At 36.7% G+C, this 17,130-nt stretch overlaps 1 protein-coding gene across 1 annotated transcript in view; it reads left to right on the top strand.

Moving 5' to 3' along the window:
• Positions 1–17,130, top strand: part of PCSK5 (proprotein convertase subtilisin/kexin type 5) — a 225,697-nt gene that overhangs the window by 206,116 nt on the left and 2,451 nt on the right. The window contains exons 28-35 of the mRNA XM_053931696.1: positions 6,870–6,953; positions 7,419–7,614; positions 9,842–10,059; positions 11,090–11,326; positions 11,779–12,009; positions 13,577–13,754; positions 14,778–14,995; positions 16,932–17,047. Of these exons, the coding sequence (XP_053787671.1) occupies positions 6,870–6,953; positions 7,419–7,614; positions 9,842–10,059; positions 11,090–11,326; positions 11,779–12,009; positions 13,577–13,754; positions 14,778–14,995; positions 16,932–17,047 (1,478 nt within the window). The remainder of the gene's footprint in view (positions 1–6,869; positions 6,954–7,418; positions 7,615–9,841; positions 10,060–11,089; positions 11,327–11,778; positions 12,010–13,576; positions 13,755–14,777; positions 14,996–16,931; positions 17,048–17,130) is intronic.

The raw sequence follows: 17,130 nt of genomic DNA, 5'->3' as shown, positions 1-17,130 counted from the left end.
GGGCAGTACATCAGAACCTTCCATGGAGAAAACAATTCAGGGTCAGAGTTCCTTTGCAAATTGAGAGACTAGTCCATTTAGGTTAAAATTAAAATCATTGTGAATGTGGAATACACTTTTATTTTCTATCATGTTAAAGGTTTCACTTCCCTTTTTTATGCAAAGATCAATTATAGACCTATCCCACAAATTTTTGTGAGCAAACACTCCAGCAACGAAAACACTCTATTAAAAAATATATTTACATTTCTATTTACTTGGATGATATATTCTGCTGAGCAAACTATTCAGCTGATATCAGGAATCCCCAAAAGGTCATATTCAGGTCTGAAATAATGCAACATAATTATGTCTGTTACTCCGGCTTTTAAAAAGACAGGGCAAGCCAAGAAAAGGAGAAAGGAAAAAAACCAACAACTGAACTGTAGGTTTCTAGAATGAAATATTTGTATTTTATCTCATGTACCAGATGATGAATTTGGAAGCCAGGAAACACACCAGTATAAACTTATATATACCAAGTGAGTACATGGCCCCTTTTAACTGGATTAGATATTTCGCAAATTAAAGTGAGGTCTTTGTTTTGCCATATCACTAAAAGGCTGCACCTTTAAAAATAGTCATTCCTTGGTTTAATATGCCACATAGTAATGAAAATTAAAAATGGGAAAAAATAGGTATGGAATGAGATCAATTTCTAGTGATGGAATGTGTGTTTCTTTTCATACAGATAAATAGCAGCAGTTTACTGTTGCAAACCATCCCCAATAATAAGAGCAACCTCCCACAAGCACCACTAACCAACTGCATTTTCCTTTTCCTAAATAGAAAGCAAAATAAAATCAGTAAAAATGTACTGGTTGTGAGAAAACAATAATTCAGGCTGTGAAAGGACCTTAATGCAGCTCTGCATATATACATATAAAGGTTTCAGAATATGGAAAGGAAAAAAAGAATAACAGGCTATGCAGAAGATACGAGAGAAATCAGAAGTAGGAGGGAATGGGTCACAGTCTTTTAAACATGAAAGTGTTTTGCCATTTATAGTGCAGAATTACAATGCCACGGGAAGAGGTAGAAGGCCATTTTAATCACCATCCAAATGTGAAATTTCAGGTTCCTAGAAGCAAGCAAAAATGATCCATTATCAAAAATGTTCTTATGCATGACAACTTCATATTCTGGTTATTTGCTTGTATGTTTTATTAATACCAATAAATTCTGGAATTTATTTGTAAAATAATATAAGTGTTACAAGATAACTAAATTGATAACTAATGGTTATTGGGAAGTGTCATTTGCTTCCCACCGCTCCTATAATTTCTTTAAATTTACAGTTCACATAAGTCTTCACAATGGGAGAAGTCTAGCATTTTATTACATATGTTTATAATTTTCGATATATTTTACTATATTTATATAATTGCTATTACCTCATGGAGACAAGTAAACTGTTTTTTTTATTCTTGATTGTATCAGTTTTGCAAGAACAGTGCCATGCGCAGAATAAAATCTAACAAACTAAGCCACACTTCAGCGGGATCACATTCAAACCACCTATTACTACACAGTGTAAAAGCTAGACAGGTCACCTTCTAAAAGGAATACCATTCCAGTAAGAAGCAACACTTCATTCTCTTCTGCATCCCTCACTAGAGTAATTGTACTGAGGTCCAATAACAAAATATATTGTAAATATACAATCCTTTCAGAAAATAATAGCTAGGAGTTACAAATATTACAAATGTACTCAGAGACCTACTTTGTTAGCAACTAAAAATACAAGGTTTTAAATCTTGTCTTTACTCATAGAAAAACAAGAATACATGAGATTTAATTTTAAGGAAATAAACCATCTTTTGCTGGTTTGAACACTTCCTGATTGTACTACCTGGCCTAAAGATTCATTTTCCAAAAGAACAGGTGGAGAGAGTAAGGTGGACAGCACAAAGCAAACAAGAAATTAGAAAGAAGTTTTATAACACCACTGTGGTTCTTAATGAAATTAAGGAGGGACTATTCAAATGCTTTTGTACTTCAAGGCATGCTTCTTTATATGTTGCCATATCTCTGCTCATGTGTCCTTGGGTTTTGTAGAGTGTTTCAGCTTTTTTTTTTTTTTTAATAAATTTCACATTTTCCAGAACTAATGGTGAGCATTTAAAGAGGACCATACTTGTTTCTGTATGAACCCATGATTTTCACCCTAAATAGTTTTGAGGACTCATTTAGTTTTTCTCTAAAAGCAGATTGAAAAAATGTTGGGAGTTCAAAGAAACATGACTGAAGCAAAAAAAAAAAAAAAAAGGGCACAGTGTGTTAATTGGAAATAAAATTTCACTCCTTTTTTCCTTAATTAATTTTGGGGACACAGTTAACATCTTACAGTGATGTTTCAAGAAAATCTACCATTGTCTCACTCATAATGCACAACCCCAAATGAAAAAAGAGAATAGGGAGAAAATATTTCCCAGTCTTTCTGCACCCTTCCAGTTTTATAATACCTTGAATAGACTGAATGGACAAGAGCACTGTGGCAGTTTCAAAGCTACAGTAAAATTTAGCTCAAGAAATAATGAGATTCAGTTTTTCAGATTCTATAAAAGAGTAAGAGAGACTTAGCTGGGCCAAATATGTTATTCATTCTGTCACAGATACAAGAATATAGACGGTCTTGACTCAGATTCTGACCCAAGTTTAAATTGAGGGGTTTGGCTTTTGAAAATAAAAAATGAATATTGAATTTTTTTAAAAAAATAGTATAAATTTAAGGATAAAAACAACTCAGTAGATCTCCAAAGATTATTCATTTTGTTCAACACTCAGATCCTTTAAAGGAAAGGAAAATATAACCCAATAGCTTAAACCAAATAAATTTCAACCTTTGCATTTGCAATTAGTCCAAAGACTGAGAAAGTACATGCTGCATGACCATTTATTCAGCTGCATGAGGTTATTTTTTGGAAGGATCTTACATTTAAAATGAAAAAAACTTACATTTAAGAAGTTCATATTATTCTAAATGTGTGCTTTATTTCATTTTTTTTTTTTTGTAAATGAAAGCCACAGTCACAAGAAAGACTCAGTTTACCTATCCAGAATTATTTTTTAAATAATTTTTACAATTTTTTTCTGTCAATATTTAAATTGGGAAATTCAAATACTTACATTTGACTGGAAATTAAATGTTGTTTCTGTTGTCAGCAGGAGCCTAATTGCTTGTGTATATTCCCCTCTGGTGGCAACTAGTAACTATTACAAAAAAGAGGACATATTGCAAAAGGGAAAGAGATATAAAAACTAGTTCACCAAAAAAAAAATCTTTATTTTGCATTGTAAGGCTTCAAACATTTAGAAAGAAAGAGGTCCTTTAAATATTCCTCAGCAGTAAATAACAGCTTCGCTGCTTAACTTCACCTGATCGTCACTCAAAAACAGCAAAAGAGAGAAGCTCTGCAAAAATAAAGTTAGGATAATAGAAAATCTTGTAACAGCCAATTTTTCTGGAGTATTTCTTATATTCTTACAGTCAACATTAAGGACACTTCTTAATGTTTTGTTAAATACTGATGAGTAATGAAAAACATGAAGCTAAGGAGTAGTGTCACCAAAAAACTCTTTGACAGTGCATCTCAAAAAGTAAGCAGTTATCTGCATTAAGCAGATATAGACTTAAAAGCAGTTACCTTCTCTTATTTGCATAAGAGAAGTCAAAATGCTTGTGTGCTGCATAGCTTAAAAAATACTCAAACTTCCTTCTGCACTCAGGGGGCAATTATAGACAGTAGAGTCCTTTCAGCAGGACATACTGTAACCTAAAATATAGAAAAAAAAGGGTATTCAGCAGGGGAAAAAAGAGCTGTAGAAATTATGTCTTCAAGAGTCACTGTTAGTGTGGGAAGATTTACTGGACCCTTAGTGTTTGATTTGTTTGTCAGCATCCCAGGAAAGTTGAGACCCCTGTGTACTCTGTCAGTGTCCTGCTGAGGGACCTTCACTGAGCAGTCCTGCTGGGTCAGAGGGTGGTTCCACTGACTCAGTCAGGGAAACCAGCAGTGTAAGGAAGACCCCTCAGCAGATCTTCCTCTTTACTGGAGTGTGTTACCCACTGCCAGCCTCTGCCAGTGCCCATGAAGGACACACACTGACAGTTTAGGGAGTAACACTCTTTATTCATGTAAACTCGTGACAGTTTAAGCTTCAAAGGCTGTCAGTGATAGCACGTGGCTGAAAAAATGTATTCAAAGTAATACAAAGAGAAGGTCTAATCCCCAGTAAAATGTTCTGCCAGCAGAGAACATGATTCTTGTCCAACAGGTGTCACTACGGGGGAGGAGACAGGTTCAGCCCATTGACTAATCCCTGCAGTTATGATGGATTCTTCCCTACCTTTTCCCCCATTCTCGACTTTTGTACTTTTGTTCTCTGTGTTAGGTGCAGCTTGAGTGACTCTAGTCATGCATACCTTTGTTACTGATTGGTGTAAAGTTCTATCACTTTGCTTTTAAAGATACAGATATAGCTGGGTAATTTTATGTTGTGCCAGCTGCCAGGAAGAGTAACAACACAACAGGCTTTCATTATCCTGTACAAGCAATATTCACAAGTAGTTCTGGTAAAGAGTGACTAACCATGTCCTTGCTTAACGACCTACTGTTAAGCACCGAGGTTGTGACAGGCTCAGCTCTCCATGGATAGTTACATTGAGACTTTTTTTACTTCAGTGAGTTTTTGAGGCTTCTCAGCTAATGGTAGTGTCAGATGTGGTTATTACATACTGTTATGGGCCATCCCCAGTCACACTGAATATGGACCTAACTTCTCTCATTCATATTCTATTATTATTATTATTATTATTATTATTATTATTATTATTATTATTATTATTTCCTCTGTGGTATGGTACACATATGCACACTTTTCATCTGCTTAGTATAACGCTCATCATTTCTCCTTATGGGAAAGGGCTTTATATAAGTTTCCTGCTCTCTTCCCTTGTTCTTATACTTGAAGCATTTGCTTCCATGGTTTCCATTCAAAATCTCAGTATTCTAAACTATCTTGTCATAACAGGCAGAACAAAATTTGGATTTAGTGATACATTGCATTTGGCTAATCATTACTGTCATCAATCAACCTACAAAAATCATACATATTTAACTGGCAGGATGAGCTGGGTGTGCTGGGTGTGCACAGCTCAACCTGCAAGTAACTTTTGGTTTTGTCTTTATTTTCTATTTTCAGCAAAATCACAAGGCTTCTGTGTGTTGTGTGTTGGCCCATAATTATTTTTTCATTAGACCTACATTTAGCCATTGTTGTAATTTGCTTGTATCAAAATACAGAGCTACATGCTGGGCACGCAGTCACATCGCACCGCAGACTTTTTTCTGTTAGGTATGATGCTCCAATGTCCTTGTCATTTTTTAACTGATGGTTCTGCGAAGTGTAATCAAAATTTGCTTTTCCACAGTCATAATAACTCCATTTGACACTCATTAGGTTCCCTTTTGGAGGGAAAGAGTCGGCCAGCTCAGTATGTAAATTTGGGGAGAACTATTAATAGGCATTATTCTCAAACCTTGATAAATTAGAGAGATAGGCAATCACCAACTGTATGAATTTTAATTTGGGTGAGTGCTGGATTCTGCACCTTGGGACAGTGCAACCCTAGTTTCTTATACAGACTACAGAACAAGAGGCTGAAGAGAAGTGCTGTGGAAAGGGACCTGAGTGCTCTGATCAATAACAAGTTGAATGTAAGTAAACAGTGTGCCCTGGCAGCCAGGAGGACCAAGTGTGTACTGGGATGCTTTAAGCACAGAACTGACAGCTGGTCAAAAAGGGGATTTTCCTGCTCTTCTCCACACTCATGCAGCCTCAGTTAGAGGACTGTGTGCAGATTTGGGCACCGCAATATGGAAAAGACAATAAGCTATTAGAGAACATCCAAAGTTGAGCCATGAGGATGGTGGAGGGTCTGGAAGGAAAGCTGTATAGGAAGAGATCAAGGTCATCTGGGTTTGCTCAGCTTAAAGTAGAGGAGACTTCATTGTGGTTTTCATATTCTCACAAGGAGAAGTGGAGCAGCAGGTATGGATCTCTTTACTCTTTTGATCAGTGAAAAGACTCAAGAAAAAGGCATGAAGCTTAGTCAGGGGAGGCTTACACTGGACACCAGGAAAGATTTTTCACCCAGAGGGTGATTGAGTACTGGAACATGCTCTCCAGGGAAATGGACACAGCACCAAGTCTGACAAAGTTCAAGACACATTTGGACAATGCTCTCAGCTTATGGGGTGTCCTGCACAGGGCCAGGAGTTGGACATTTATGACACTGATGGTCCCTTCCAAAGCAACATATTCTATGATTATATGATTTCTGTCTCCTTCTGACTCAGAACTTTTAGGTTACAGGGTAATGGTGTTCTACAACAATTTTGTACAAAATGCCCAAGAAATACCTCATTAAACCAAGTCCCCAAATGTACATACTTTCTAGATCTTTCTGTTTGCAATCTATTAATATAACATATCTGTATTTGGGTTTGGAGCACTACACTGAAATTAAGATTATTGGGATAATTATAAAATTAATAACATTATTATTGTTCTCATTTGTGATGAGCAGTCCAGAACAATGCCTGAGTGAACATGAGTAAAACATTCATATTTTCCATAACTTACCATTTAGGAGAGAGGAGTCAAGCACAATCATTAAGTTCTTCAACTTTGTGAATTCCAAAAATTCTCAGAGGTGCATTTTCAAAACACTTTAGGAAGAGCCATACTAAGTGTCCCTTCTAAAGGGAGGAGAAATTAAGAAAACCAAATGGTAAAAAAAGGAACTTTTTCCCCTTTCATCCCAGATGGAAATAGAAAATTGCTGTCCTGTGACTCTTCGTGTATGACCTGTGAGAAATCTGCTGATGTGTGTACTTCATGTCCAGAAGGTAACATTTCAGCTTCCTTGGATAAGTTTACAAGCGACTATAGTATTTCGCATCCTACATGCTTCCAGAGAATGTTTTTGTCAGTGGTCACCCCAAAGTCCCTTAACAGCTTAAGAGGCAATGAGACAATGAACAGTTCAGACAACTGGGCATGCCCTTGGCAATATGGGTTAAAATATTGTTGATGGTATTCCTTTTCTTTCCTTTCAATTAAGATTTGTAGATACACAAGAGTTACTGAATAGGGATTTCTTCAGCGAGACATCCTAAATAATCCTGATGATTCCTTCTAACTGTCAATGTCAGTGAAGTCTGAGCAAAATATTTTGGGAAATGTCTTAAGAAAGCAAGTTTTATTCATGCTTTTGAGAAGTTGAATGATTTTTTTGTAGCCATTCAAGGCAGAAATATTTAAAATATATGTCTAATTGATGTCTTTACCCCTCTGGTTTGCTCTTCTGCCAGGAAAGTTTCTTATCCATGATACCTGTGTTTCTCTGTGCCCCCCAAAATATTTTGGCAACATTGCAAGTGGAGAGTGCGAGAAGTGCAGGCATGACTGTGAGGCGTGCTCTGACCAGTGGCACTGTCAGAAGTGTCAGGCTGAACAGGACCAGCTGCTCTTCCTCCACAAAGGCAGATGTTTACAGGAGTGCCCTGAGTAAGTAACCCATCTTATATGATCCCTGATTTTTTCTTTGTGCTCTTTCTCTTTAAAGTTCAGATCCATTATTAAACTTGCAAGGAAGACCTTAATTTAACACATGCTACCAGAAACTAAGGTAAATGTAGTTTTCAGACTACCCGAATAAACAGTATTTTCTTTTGGTTAGAGAAAGAAGTAAAAAAATAAAAGTGAAGGTAAGACATTAAATCCTATGAAAGATGGAACAGCTCTCAATGACTTTAATAGGAACGTGGTACTTCATGGCAAATGATAATAAAAGTTCTAGACATTCTTCAGTTTGACATTCTAGTTCTAGACATTCTTCCTTCCTCCAAGTAGTACAGGGCAGATATAAACTCAGACAGTGAATGTATTAGAGTCCTGACATGTAAATACAGTGCTTAATTATGTGTGTTCTTCTCTTTGGCTAATATTTATTTTTATATATTTTTAGATGTAAAATTAAAAATTACTCCCATTTGATTGCAATGGATATTAGATCAGGCACATGAGTAGATCAGGTTCTCTTTTTTCTATGTTTTTTTTATCAGCATTCATCTGATGTATATATACATAAAACCAGCGCTATGCAGAAAAAAAGCCTTGCTTGGCTAAACTTTTTTCTTCAGAAAATTGTGACACTCCTGCTTTTCTTGCAATCTCTCTGCCACTGCCTTCCTGGTAATTATGTCGAATAAGTCAGTGAGGGCCAGTGGAAGAGGTTTTCTTCAGGAAAGGTCCCAGTGAGTGCAAGGTAATTGCAATAAAGCCAACTGTAGTCCAGAAACAATTTTTAATATTAGAAACTGACGCATACAACCATTAATTGTGTTTTGGCATTTATATGTCTTTTGTCAGTACTAGTTTCCCAGTTATCCTGCCAACAGTCAGTATAACAAAGCTAAAACTTTTTATATTCCATTAGTCATTTCAGATGTTATTATCCCCCTTTTTTTTCCAAAATTCAAGACTCTAAATAATAGCTTCCCATCATTGAGCAAAATTCACAAGGTTTAAACTTCAGTTTCAGACTCTGAGATACAGCTCTTGAGACACAACTACTCTCCACTGGAGCAAAAAATGAGACTATTAAGGGGTTTGGCTTGGGTTTGGGAACATGTTTTTAAGGGATAAAAAACGGATAAAAAGGTTTGACTTACTGCACAATTAGTTTCTGACAGAGGAATTTTGAAAGACTGGGCTAACTGGGTACTCAACATTGGAACAAGAAAAGATGACAGGACTATGAGAACTAGTTGCAAGATCTCGATAAAAGTTGGAGGATAAAAAAAGATAAGAATAGGTGGCAAGCATGGCTCCTTCTACCTTTTCTCTAACCTTGCTTCTAATGCATCTCCCCAAACTTTCTTTGGAAAAATAATGTCCAAGAATGGAAGGAGAAGCACGTAAGAAGTAACAAACTTAATGTAAACTACATATTGTGAGAATACTTTCTGTCTCAGCTTCTTATTTAGTTTTCATCAATGGCTCTGTGGAGTAGCAATCATCTCAAAATCTCAACTTACCCACCCTTTAACCTTGTAACAATTTGGTTCTGAGAGTGTAGACAGATTGCATTCAACATCTCTTCTATGCATCTTCGCTTGAAGTAGAGGTGCAGATTTTTTCCTATATTTATGACTAGTACTCCCAGCTGTGGCTCTCCACATTTGCTCTCACACCACAGATACCAGCAAAATGTACCCCCTCTTTGCCATCTCTAGCCTGCTGTCAGTAAGGCAAGGTATTACGTAAATATCCTGCTTTTTTTAGTATTTTTCAATCCCTGCCCGCATTCTTCCTACTCTTCACATTTCCAGAGTCATCTCTTCTCTTTCTCCTCTTGAGAGCCACTGAGGTTACCCTTCTCTTTCTTTCCTTGATATCAGTATTGCAGGTCAGCTGCACAAGACTAGAGAGTGCATGTTTTCCGAAATGTTATATATCTTTCTATCTTATGTAAGGGGGAAATAAAGACATAAAGTTCAACATAACTTAGACAGCAGGTACAAGAAGAAAGTAAAGCCCTTCACATAGCACTAAGCAGGAATATTTTCTGCTTTCAGACACAGGGGAAGTTAAGTGGAAGATGAGCAAAAAATTGTGTGAGAAACATGTTCAATCTAGTGGAGTGTATGCGCTGGGAGAGTCTCATTTAGAATTGTAATTCTCATAGCCTGGAGTGACCAATAATTTGCTTTGTGTATTTTTCATTCCATAGGGGATATTTTAATGATTCTGAGACTTGCAAGGAATGCAGTGGATCCTGTAAGACATGCATGGGAAGTGCCACCCAATGCCTGTCCTGTAAAAGTCCTTTGCTTCTGGAACACAGGGAATGTAAATCTACTTGTTCAGAGAAGCATTTTGCCTCTAAAGGAATCTGCAAACATTGCCCTGAAATGTGTCAAGAATGTATTCACAATGAAATATGCACAGGTATTATAAAGAACTGCTGTTGTGTAAAATAAAATCCATCTGGATCTGTCTGAAGAGAGACTGATAGAAAACCAAATCCAAATTCAGTAATGTGCAAAAAAAAAAAAAAAAAAAAAAGTGATGTGCATATCATTGTTAATCTCTAAAACAGATTGTGATGAGATTAAATGATTGATCTGTAAAGATTTCATGTTGCTTTGCCTGGTCCTGTGGTTCTTCAGAGATTCCTGCCAGTTTAATTTTATTTTTGATCTAGTGTATCCAACCTTAAACACTTGGATATGTGCACCAATGTGAAATATAGAATGTTTCTTTCCTAGCTTAGTTGAACTTCACACCTCTTTACCATTTTTGCAAATGACCACTCCTGTTAGAGAAAGAAATCCCTGTAAAGAAAGATATTAGGACAGTCTTCAATACCCAGGTGAGGCTATATGTGCCACCCGCTCCAAAATTCCCCCGCTAAATATTAAGGATAGTTAATATTAAGCAAGCCATTCTAGAAACATAAACATGGATGAAATAAAAAACCAACAATCAACAAACCAAACCATAAACAAACATATTATACTCATAATAAAATAGCAACTTATTCACAGCTCTAGGCAAAGACAACCATTTAGGCCAATACACTCTAGGTAAACTCATATTTCAATAATAAACTAAACAAAACTTCAGATATGTACATTCCTGATTTTGCAGGAAGTTCATAATGCAGAAAAATGTCAGAAAAACGCCATCTATATATTAGTGTCAAATGGCTTGGTTAATATCACCAAAGCTAAGCAAAGTGACTATTTTTCACAGTTTCTTGCTTTAGCACAGAAGATACCATTTAAGGATTGGGCCAATGTAAGTCTTCTGGAGGAGAAAGATTTGAAAAAGGAAGTCCTGCCTTCTCAAGGTGTTCTGATGACTTCCGTGATTATATACAATCCAGAATTTAATGTTTCCTAGGACTTACCTTCTCTCACACTTAGGTCAGAATTTGCTCCCCATTTGCTTACTGATGTTCTGCTGTCCCCTGTAGAGTGTATGGACGAGTTTTTCCTGCATGATGGGAAGTGTGTACAGGAATGCCCTTCACACTTCTACCCTGAAGACAAGCACTGTTTTCCCTGCCATGCCGACTGCAAGGACTGCAACGGGCCAGATTCTGATGACTGCACAGCATGCACTTTCAGCTTGTTTGTCCTCTACAATGGCATGTGTTTTAAAGAGTGCCCTGAGGGGAGTTACTATGAAGAAGCCACCAAAGACTGCCAAGGTTGGCAACTGTTGTTTTCCCCAGAAGACTATTGAGATATATAAGTGGGTCTGTTTAAAGGTCACCCGCTAAGGGCCTGCATGTGACAGCTAATGTTGTTACCAGTGGCTTGGAGTTGAAGAGGATAGCTAATGCAGAAAAATAATCTGGCTTATTGAAGCAAAAATTGAAGAAAGCAGGGAGGGAGGTAGCCAGGATATTTATGTTTATTATTTAAGGCAATCACTGTGGTAAAATGCTGAGAATGGCTGCAGAATTGCTAGAGACTCTATCCACTGTTGCAAAAGCAGTGTTGATGCAAAGCAAACCTAAGGTACTACTTGAATAAGATTGAAAATTACTTCCCTTAGGCTTTCATTTTGAGATTACAGCTGTTCCTTCAAAAATTAAAGCCATAATAACACTCAGACAAATTCAGAAATGGTGAAACTCCTACTGTTTGTCCTTTTCAGCATGCAACAGGACATGCCAGACTTGTTCTTCTTCTACCATCTGCCTAACTTGCAGAAATGGATGGATATTGAACCATGATGGGCACTGTATGTTATCTGGATACTGCTCTCCCACTGAGTACTACCTTGAGGAAATTCAGACCTGCAAATCTTGCCACAAGAAATGCTTCCACTGCTCAGGACCTTCTGAACACCAGTGTCTTAGCTGTGTAAATAACCAGTATCTTCTCAGTAAGTGTCTCTCTCCTGCCTCTAGATTTCAATCTACACTGAAAGCATGGAATAGACAAGTTTTTGTCACATTTGCAAAGCATTTGGGCTGCATCAATCAATAGAAATATTGTAAGGAGGACATGACAAGTCATTAAATTGTGCAGAGATAATTTCTTCAGCAGGGCTATGTGGAAACTCTGTGAGGCAGGGCTCATGGGACTAATGCAGGATTTCTAAATAGCAACAATCACATGACTGAATGAAACTTGTATTTTTAATTTACTTGGTATGTACTCTTCCTATTGTTTCCTACAAGGACTTTAAAAGAGGGCTAGCCTTAGGTTTGTTACTGTTGTTGCTGCTGTTAATGTATCTATAAAAGGTGCACATTTTCATGTTGGCTTGTTTAATCCCTGCAGCAATCTGATGAGCAAAGGAATACTTAAACATCTGTTAAAAGGGATCACTAAGTCAGCATTTAGTGGGTGGCTAAGGTGCAAAATTACTTTCCTGACTTTGGAGCAGAGAGTAGATTTAAGACTATACAGTATCAGAAACAAACAGGAAAATATAAAATCCCCACAATAAAACATTTTTTCTCTACATATTCTCCTAAAAGCAACCAAAAATTTTAGAAAGTCATTGTGAGAAAAAATGTTAAATAATCCTTTATGCAGGAAAGATCTAAAAAACAGTGTAAATTAAAAGTGAACCTAAGCTTTTTTAGTCTAATTCTAATGCAGATTTTACATGCCTATATTTCTAAGACCTTGCATCAGACCTACATTTTTATCAATACACTCAGCTGTTTTGCACCATTACAAATGGTAAAGTTGATGGACAAATGCAGATAAACATACTGGAACTGAGGTAAAAATGCAAAAAAAACTGAACCTGAAAGTATCTTCCTTTGCCCAATTGCAACCCAAGCAGCAAAATTATCAAGACAAATATGTCATAAGCACAAGCAACTTGTAATCTACTACTTTATTAGCTTTATGCACTTGCAGCTAATTACAACACTACTAACTTCTCATTCAGGATTCCTACTACAATGACTGAAATTTCACTGAATAAAGTGGGACTTATCTGGCTTTGCAGCATTAAAGACATTTAATTGCATAACATATAGTAGAAGCCACAGACAAGGGTAAAGACTAGTAAACAAATGTCATTAAACCTCAAATTTACCATCAGATTCATCATCTACAAGGAATTAAATTAAATTAATGCTTAGAGTGAAATCTAGTGAAAACAGCAATGCAGATAAAAACCTGTCTTACTACTTTTGATTATTCAAAGGAAATCACATCTGCTGTTCATTATTATGCTACTTTATTTTTCACAAAGATAAAAGCTTGCCTGTCCTGAAGAGCTTGCTAATATGCATAAAACACAGAAATGAGGACTAATGAAATGACAAGAATCAAAAAATAATTACTATACCCCAACACTGGGTTTTCTTGTTCTGATACATCTATCAGCACATCCTGCGGATAGAGTTTACTCTAGTACAGCTGCATGAGATGTTTTATAGCAGTAAATACTGAATATGATGTGCTACTTTGCATTGTTGTCTCTGCAGACAGAACCTGTGTTGAAAGATGCCCAGGTGGATATTATGCTGACAGCACAGAGAGGCAATGTTCTGCATGCCACAGAACCTGTGACACTTGCACTGGAAAACACAGCTCACAGTGCCTTTCCTGCAAACTGGGTTGGTACAGACAAGGAAAAGGGTGTGTAACCCAATGTCCAGCAGGGTAAGGCCCAAGATCTTTTGCTAAGAGCTGCAAAAGAGCAGCATCAAAGAGAGAACTTTGAGAAATTTTGCTAAGAGCTGCATCACAGAGAGAGCTTTGAGAAATTAGATCACTGCAGCATTCCACATTAGTGTGAAATAGAACTGTTTTGTCTCCAGGAGAAATCTCTTGTATTAATCACAGTACTCTAATTCTACTGTGAATGAAGTGGAAAACCTCCCTTCACAGTAGAAAACTCCAAAATTGTTGCCCAGATGGGAACTGCTTAGATATGGTCTGGACATGCTCAGAGGATGCTCTTGGCTATTTCTATACAGAACAGTGCAAACCAGAACAAGTATACTAAGTTATATGTCAGTCAGCCTGAGCTGACAGAAGAGCTTCCAACCACTGCTGCAGCCTCCACTTAAGGAAGAGAAGTTTGGATACAGTTATATTTTTTTTGCATTGAGTTAATGCTTATAGCAAGTGATAACAAAAACAACCCTTAAAACAACTTTGAACTCTCATAATTCTAGAGAGAAGCTTTATCATTAATTCATTTAAGTTTAAAATGTGAATTCAGTGTTCTGGGAAATTCAGTTTTAGGAAATTCAAATTTAGGATGTGAACCTATGATTTTTCTTTCAGGTCCGTTTAATTTAAAACTAGAATTCAATGGATCACACTAGCTGTCCATCCCATTAAACTGCAAAACTCTAATGACCATATCTCAGCAAAATCACACAAACTCTCCCTACTTCAATACTTTATAATTCAATTCAACCCACATTTTAGAAATTTTTGCTGTAAACACTACACAGAGTCATGCTTTGTAGCTGAATTCCAATGGCCAAAGGAATTAAATTAATTCTATTTTCACTGAGATTACAAATAACTATGTTCACTTTAGTACAATTTTTATAAATTTATATAATCGCAATAAAAAACTAAGGATTAAACAAATGTTTAACATTTAAAAACACAGGTTTTTCTATCACTGCTGGTTTTTATGCAAAGCTATGCCTATCTGATCTATCTCAGGTATTTTGCACAAAATGCCACTGGATCATGTGAGAGATGCCACAAGAGTTGTAAGGAGTGTATGGGGTCTCGAGCCACAGATTGTCTTTCATGTAATACGTATTTTTACCTGTTGCACTCCACGAATGAATGTGTTAGCTCTTGTCCTCAGTACTACTATGAAAACAAGGACAACAACGTCTGTGAGAGATGCCACTCTTCCTGTTTAACTTGTGAAGGTAAAATATATGCTCTGCTTTGAGCAAAAAAGGGGTCATCAAAACACCTGAAATCTCAGCTCCATGATCTGGGAACACTTCACATAGATACTAAGCACATACAGTGCTACCAATCTGTCCATGACTTTGGGTGATGTAGACCTCTCCCTGCTGAGCTGGGGCTGCTGAGCTTTTCCTGGCTCTTGGTGACATGTTGCACTCATGTTCCATTGATTTATTTCTACTGCATTGATAATTGAGGTGAAACCAAGTATATGAATTTCTGTCAAGCTTTCTCTAGAACTGCTTCCAGCACAGAGCACAAACAGAAAGACAGCCACTTAATAGGGAGGGTTAGGACTGTGTCACATGCTGCCAAATCAGTGAATGGAAAGAAATGGACAATAGTAATGAATTTACCATCAGCCAGGCCTATGACAAAAATGCTCATCATAAAAAAAAATGGGCTTACGAAGATGGACCCTATTTTTCACATGAATATTAAGAATTACTGAAAAATACCTCACTCTTTGAGCTGTCATACTGTCTGCTACTCCATGAAAGCCAAGGAACTTAATTCCATCTATACTTCTTTACAGCCTACAATGGGAAAAGACCCATAAAGTATATCTCTAGGTTGAAAGGCAAACAGAAATCAAAAGCACAGTGATGTTTGTTGCTTTTGATATAGTTACGTATTCCAATGTTAACTTTCAATGTCTATTTTGCTCCGTGAGACACTGGTTTTGGTTTCATAATTTTCCTAATTAAACTACTTCTGAAACAAAAAGCATTAATCCTCTTGGACCCATTTGGTGTCCTTTTTTTACCTGAACAACAGAAGATTATAGCTAACGGGTTCCATGCTGCAGCTTAGAAGACCATGTCACATTGCAACACACAAACTGTTCTGGATAGTAAATATACTGGAGAGTACCAATGGCTAATTGCAACATAACCATATATATGCAAATTACACTTAGAATGAAGCCACATTCAAGAATTTTTATAATTGTATAACAACATTATGAAAAGTAGCAAAAATATTTTTGTTTGGATTTGTGGGAAAAAAAATAGGCATTTTAATTTACAGACGATCTCTGTTTTTCATGTTATTTGACATAAATTCTGTGGGACAGAATTTCTATCATCATTATAAAGAAAGACACAAGCCAGTCTGACATGCATCTGCATTACTGATAAGAGCATGGTGTCTCTTTGTCAAGAGCAGTAAGGAAAACCAGGCATTGCACAGTAATATAGGAAGTTCTCTGTGTTATAAAAGGTTACTAACTTCAGCAGCTTAACATCTGCTAATGTCAGTTCCTTGCATTTTCATTTTCTTCCTTTCAGACAATGGCAGAAAATGTCCAGGTGCAGGGAAATGGATTGCTGTATCTTGACACTTAAAACCCATCCTCTCAGTGTTTCACAGAAATACTGCATGCAGAATCTGTTTTTAAAGAGTCTCTGGCACACAAGGTGTATACGGTGCTCTGGCTGTACCTAGTGAATAATGTTTTTTTCTTATGCAACTAAATCATTTATTTTTCTATTCAAACATAAATATCTCTTAATTAATGGTTGTTTGAAAATAGTTATCTGGACAAATAAGTGTGGATTTTGTGAAGAACAGAATTTGGAGAAGGTTCTCCAAAATTTTACTTCAGTGCTCCGATCTAATTTATTTTCCTGACTATATTAGAGGTTCCCTGTACAACTGATTCTGAAATAATATTTTCATTAATATCAAAACACATAAAAATAAACTGCACATAAAGCCCCAGGACTAGGCACAAGCTTCTTCTAATACCAACCTCTTCATGTGGAACTCCTCACTAATGATTGTTGCCACTGACAAACATCCTTTTGCTTCATAGCAGTGGTCAGTATAATTTTTAAAGGACATTAGCTGACATTTCCTGTTGTAATATTGTTGTTTTGCTTGCCCATCTAGGGAAGGGAGCATTCAGCTGCACATCTTGTGTATGGAGCTACAGTTTATTAAATGGAATGTGCAACTCAGACTGTTTTGTGGGTGAATACAAAGTCCAGGAGGCACCAGGACAAAAGGTACCTACTTGAAGGCTTTCTGTACACAATAAAAAGAAACATATTGCTCTTCTCTGAGTTTTTAATGGCGCCTATCTTTAAGC

Source organism: Vidua chalybeata, chromosome Z, assembly GCF_026979565.1.
Source record: "Vidua chalybeata isolate OUT-0048 chromosome Z, bVidCha1 merged haplotype, whole genome shotgun sequence".
In the NCBI taxonomy this organism is placed as follows: domain Eukaryota; kingdom Metazoa; phylum Chordata; class Aves; order Passeriformes; family Viduidae; genus Vidua; species Vidua chalybeata.
The sequence above is the reverse complement of the archived record's forward strand: the minus strand, read 5'-3'. Positions and strand labels throughout refer to the sequence as shown.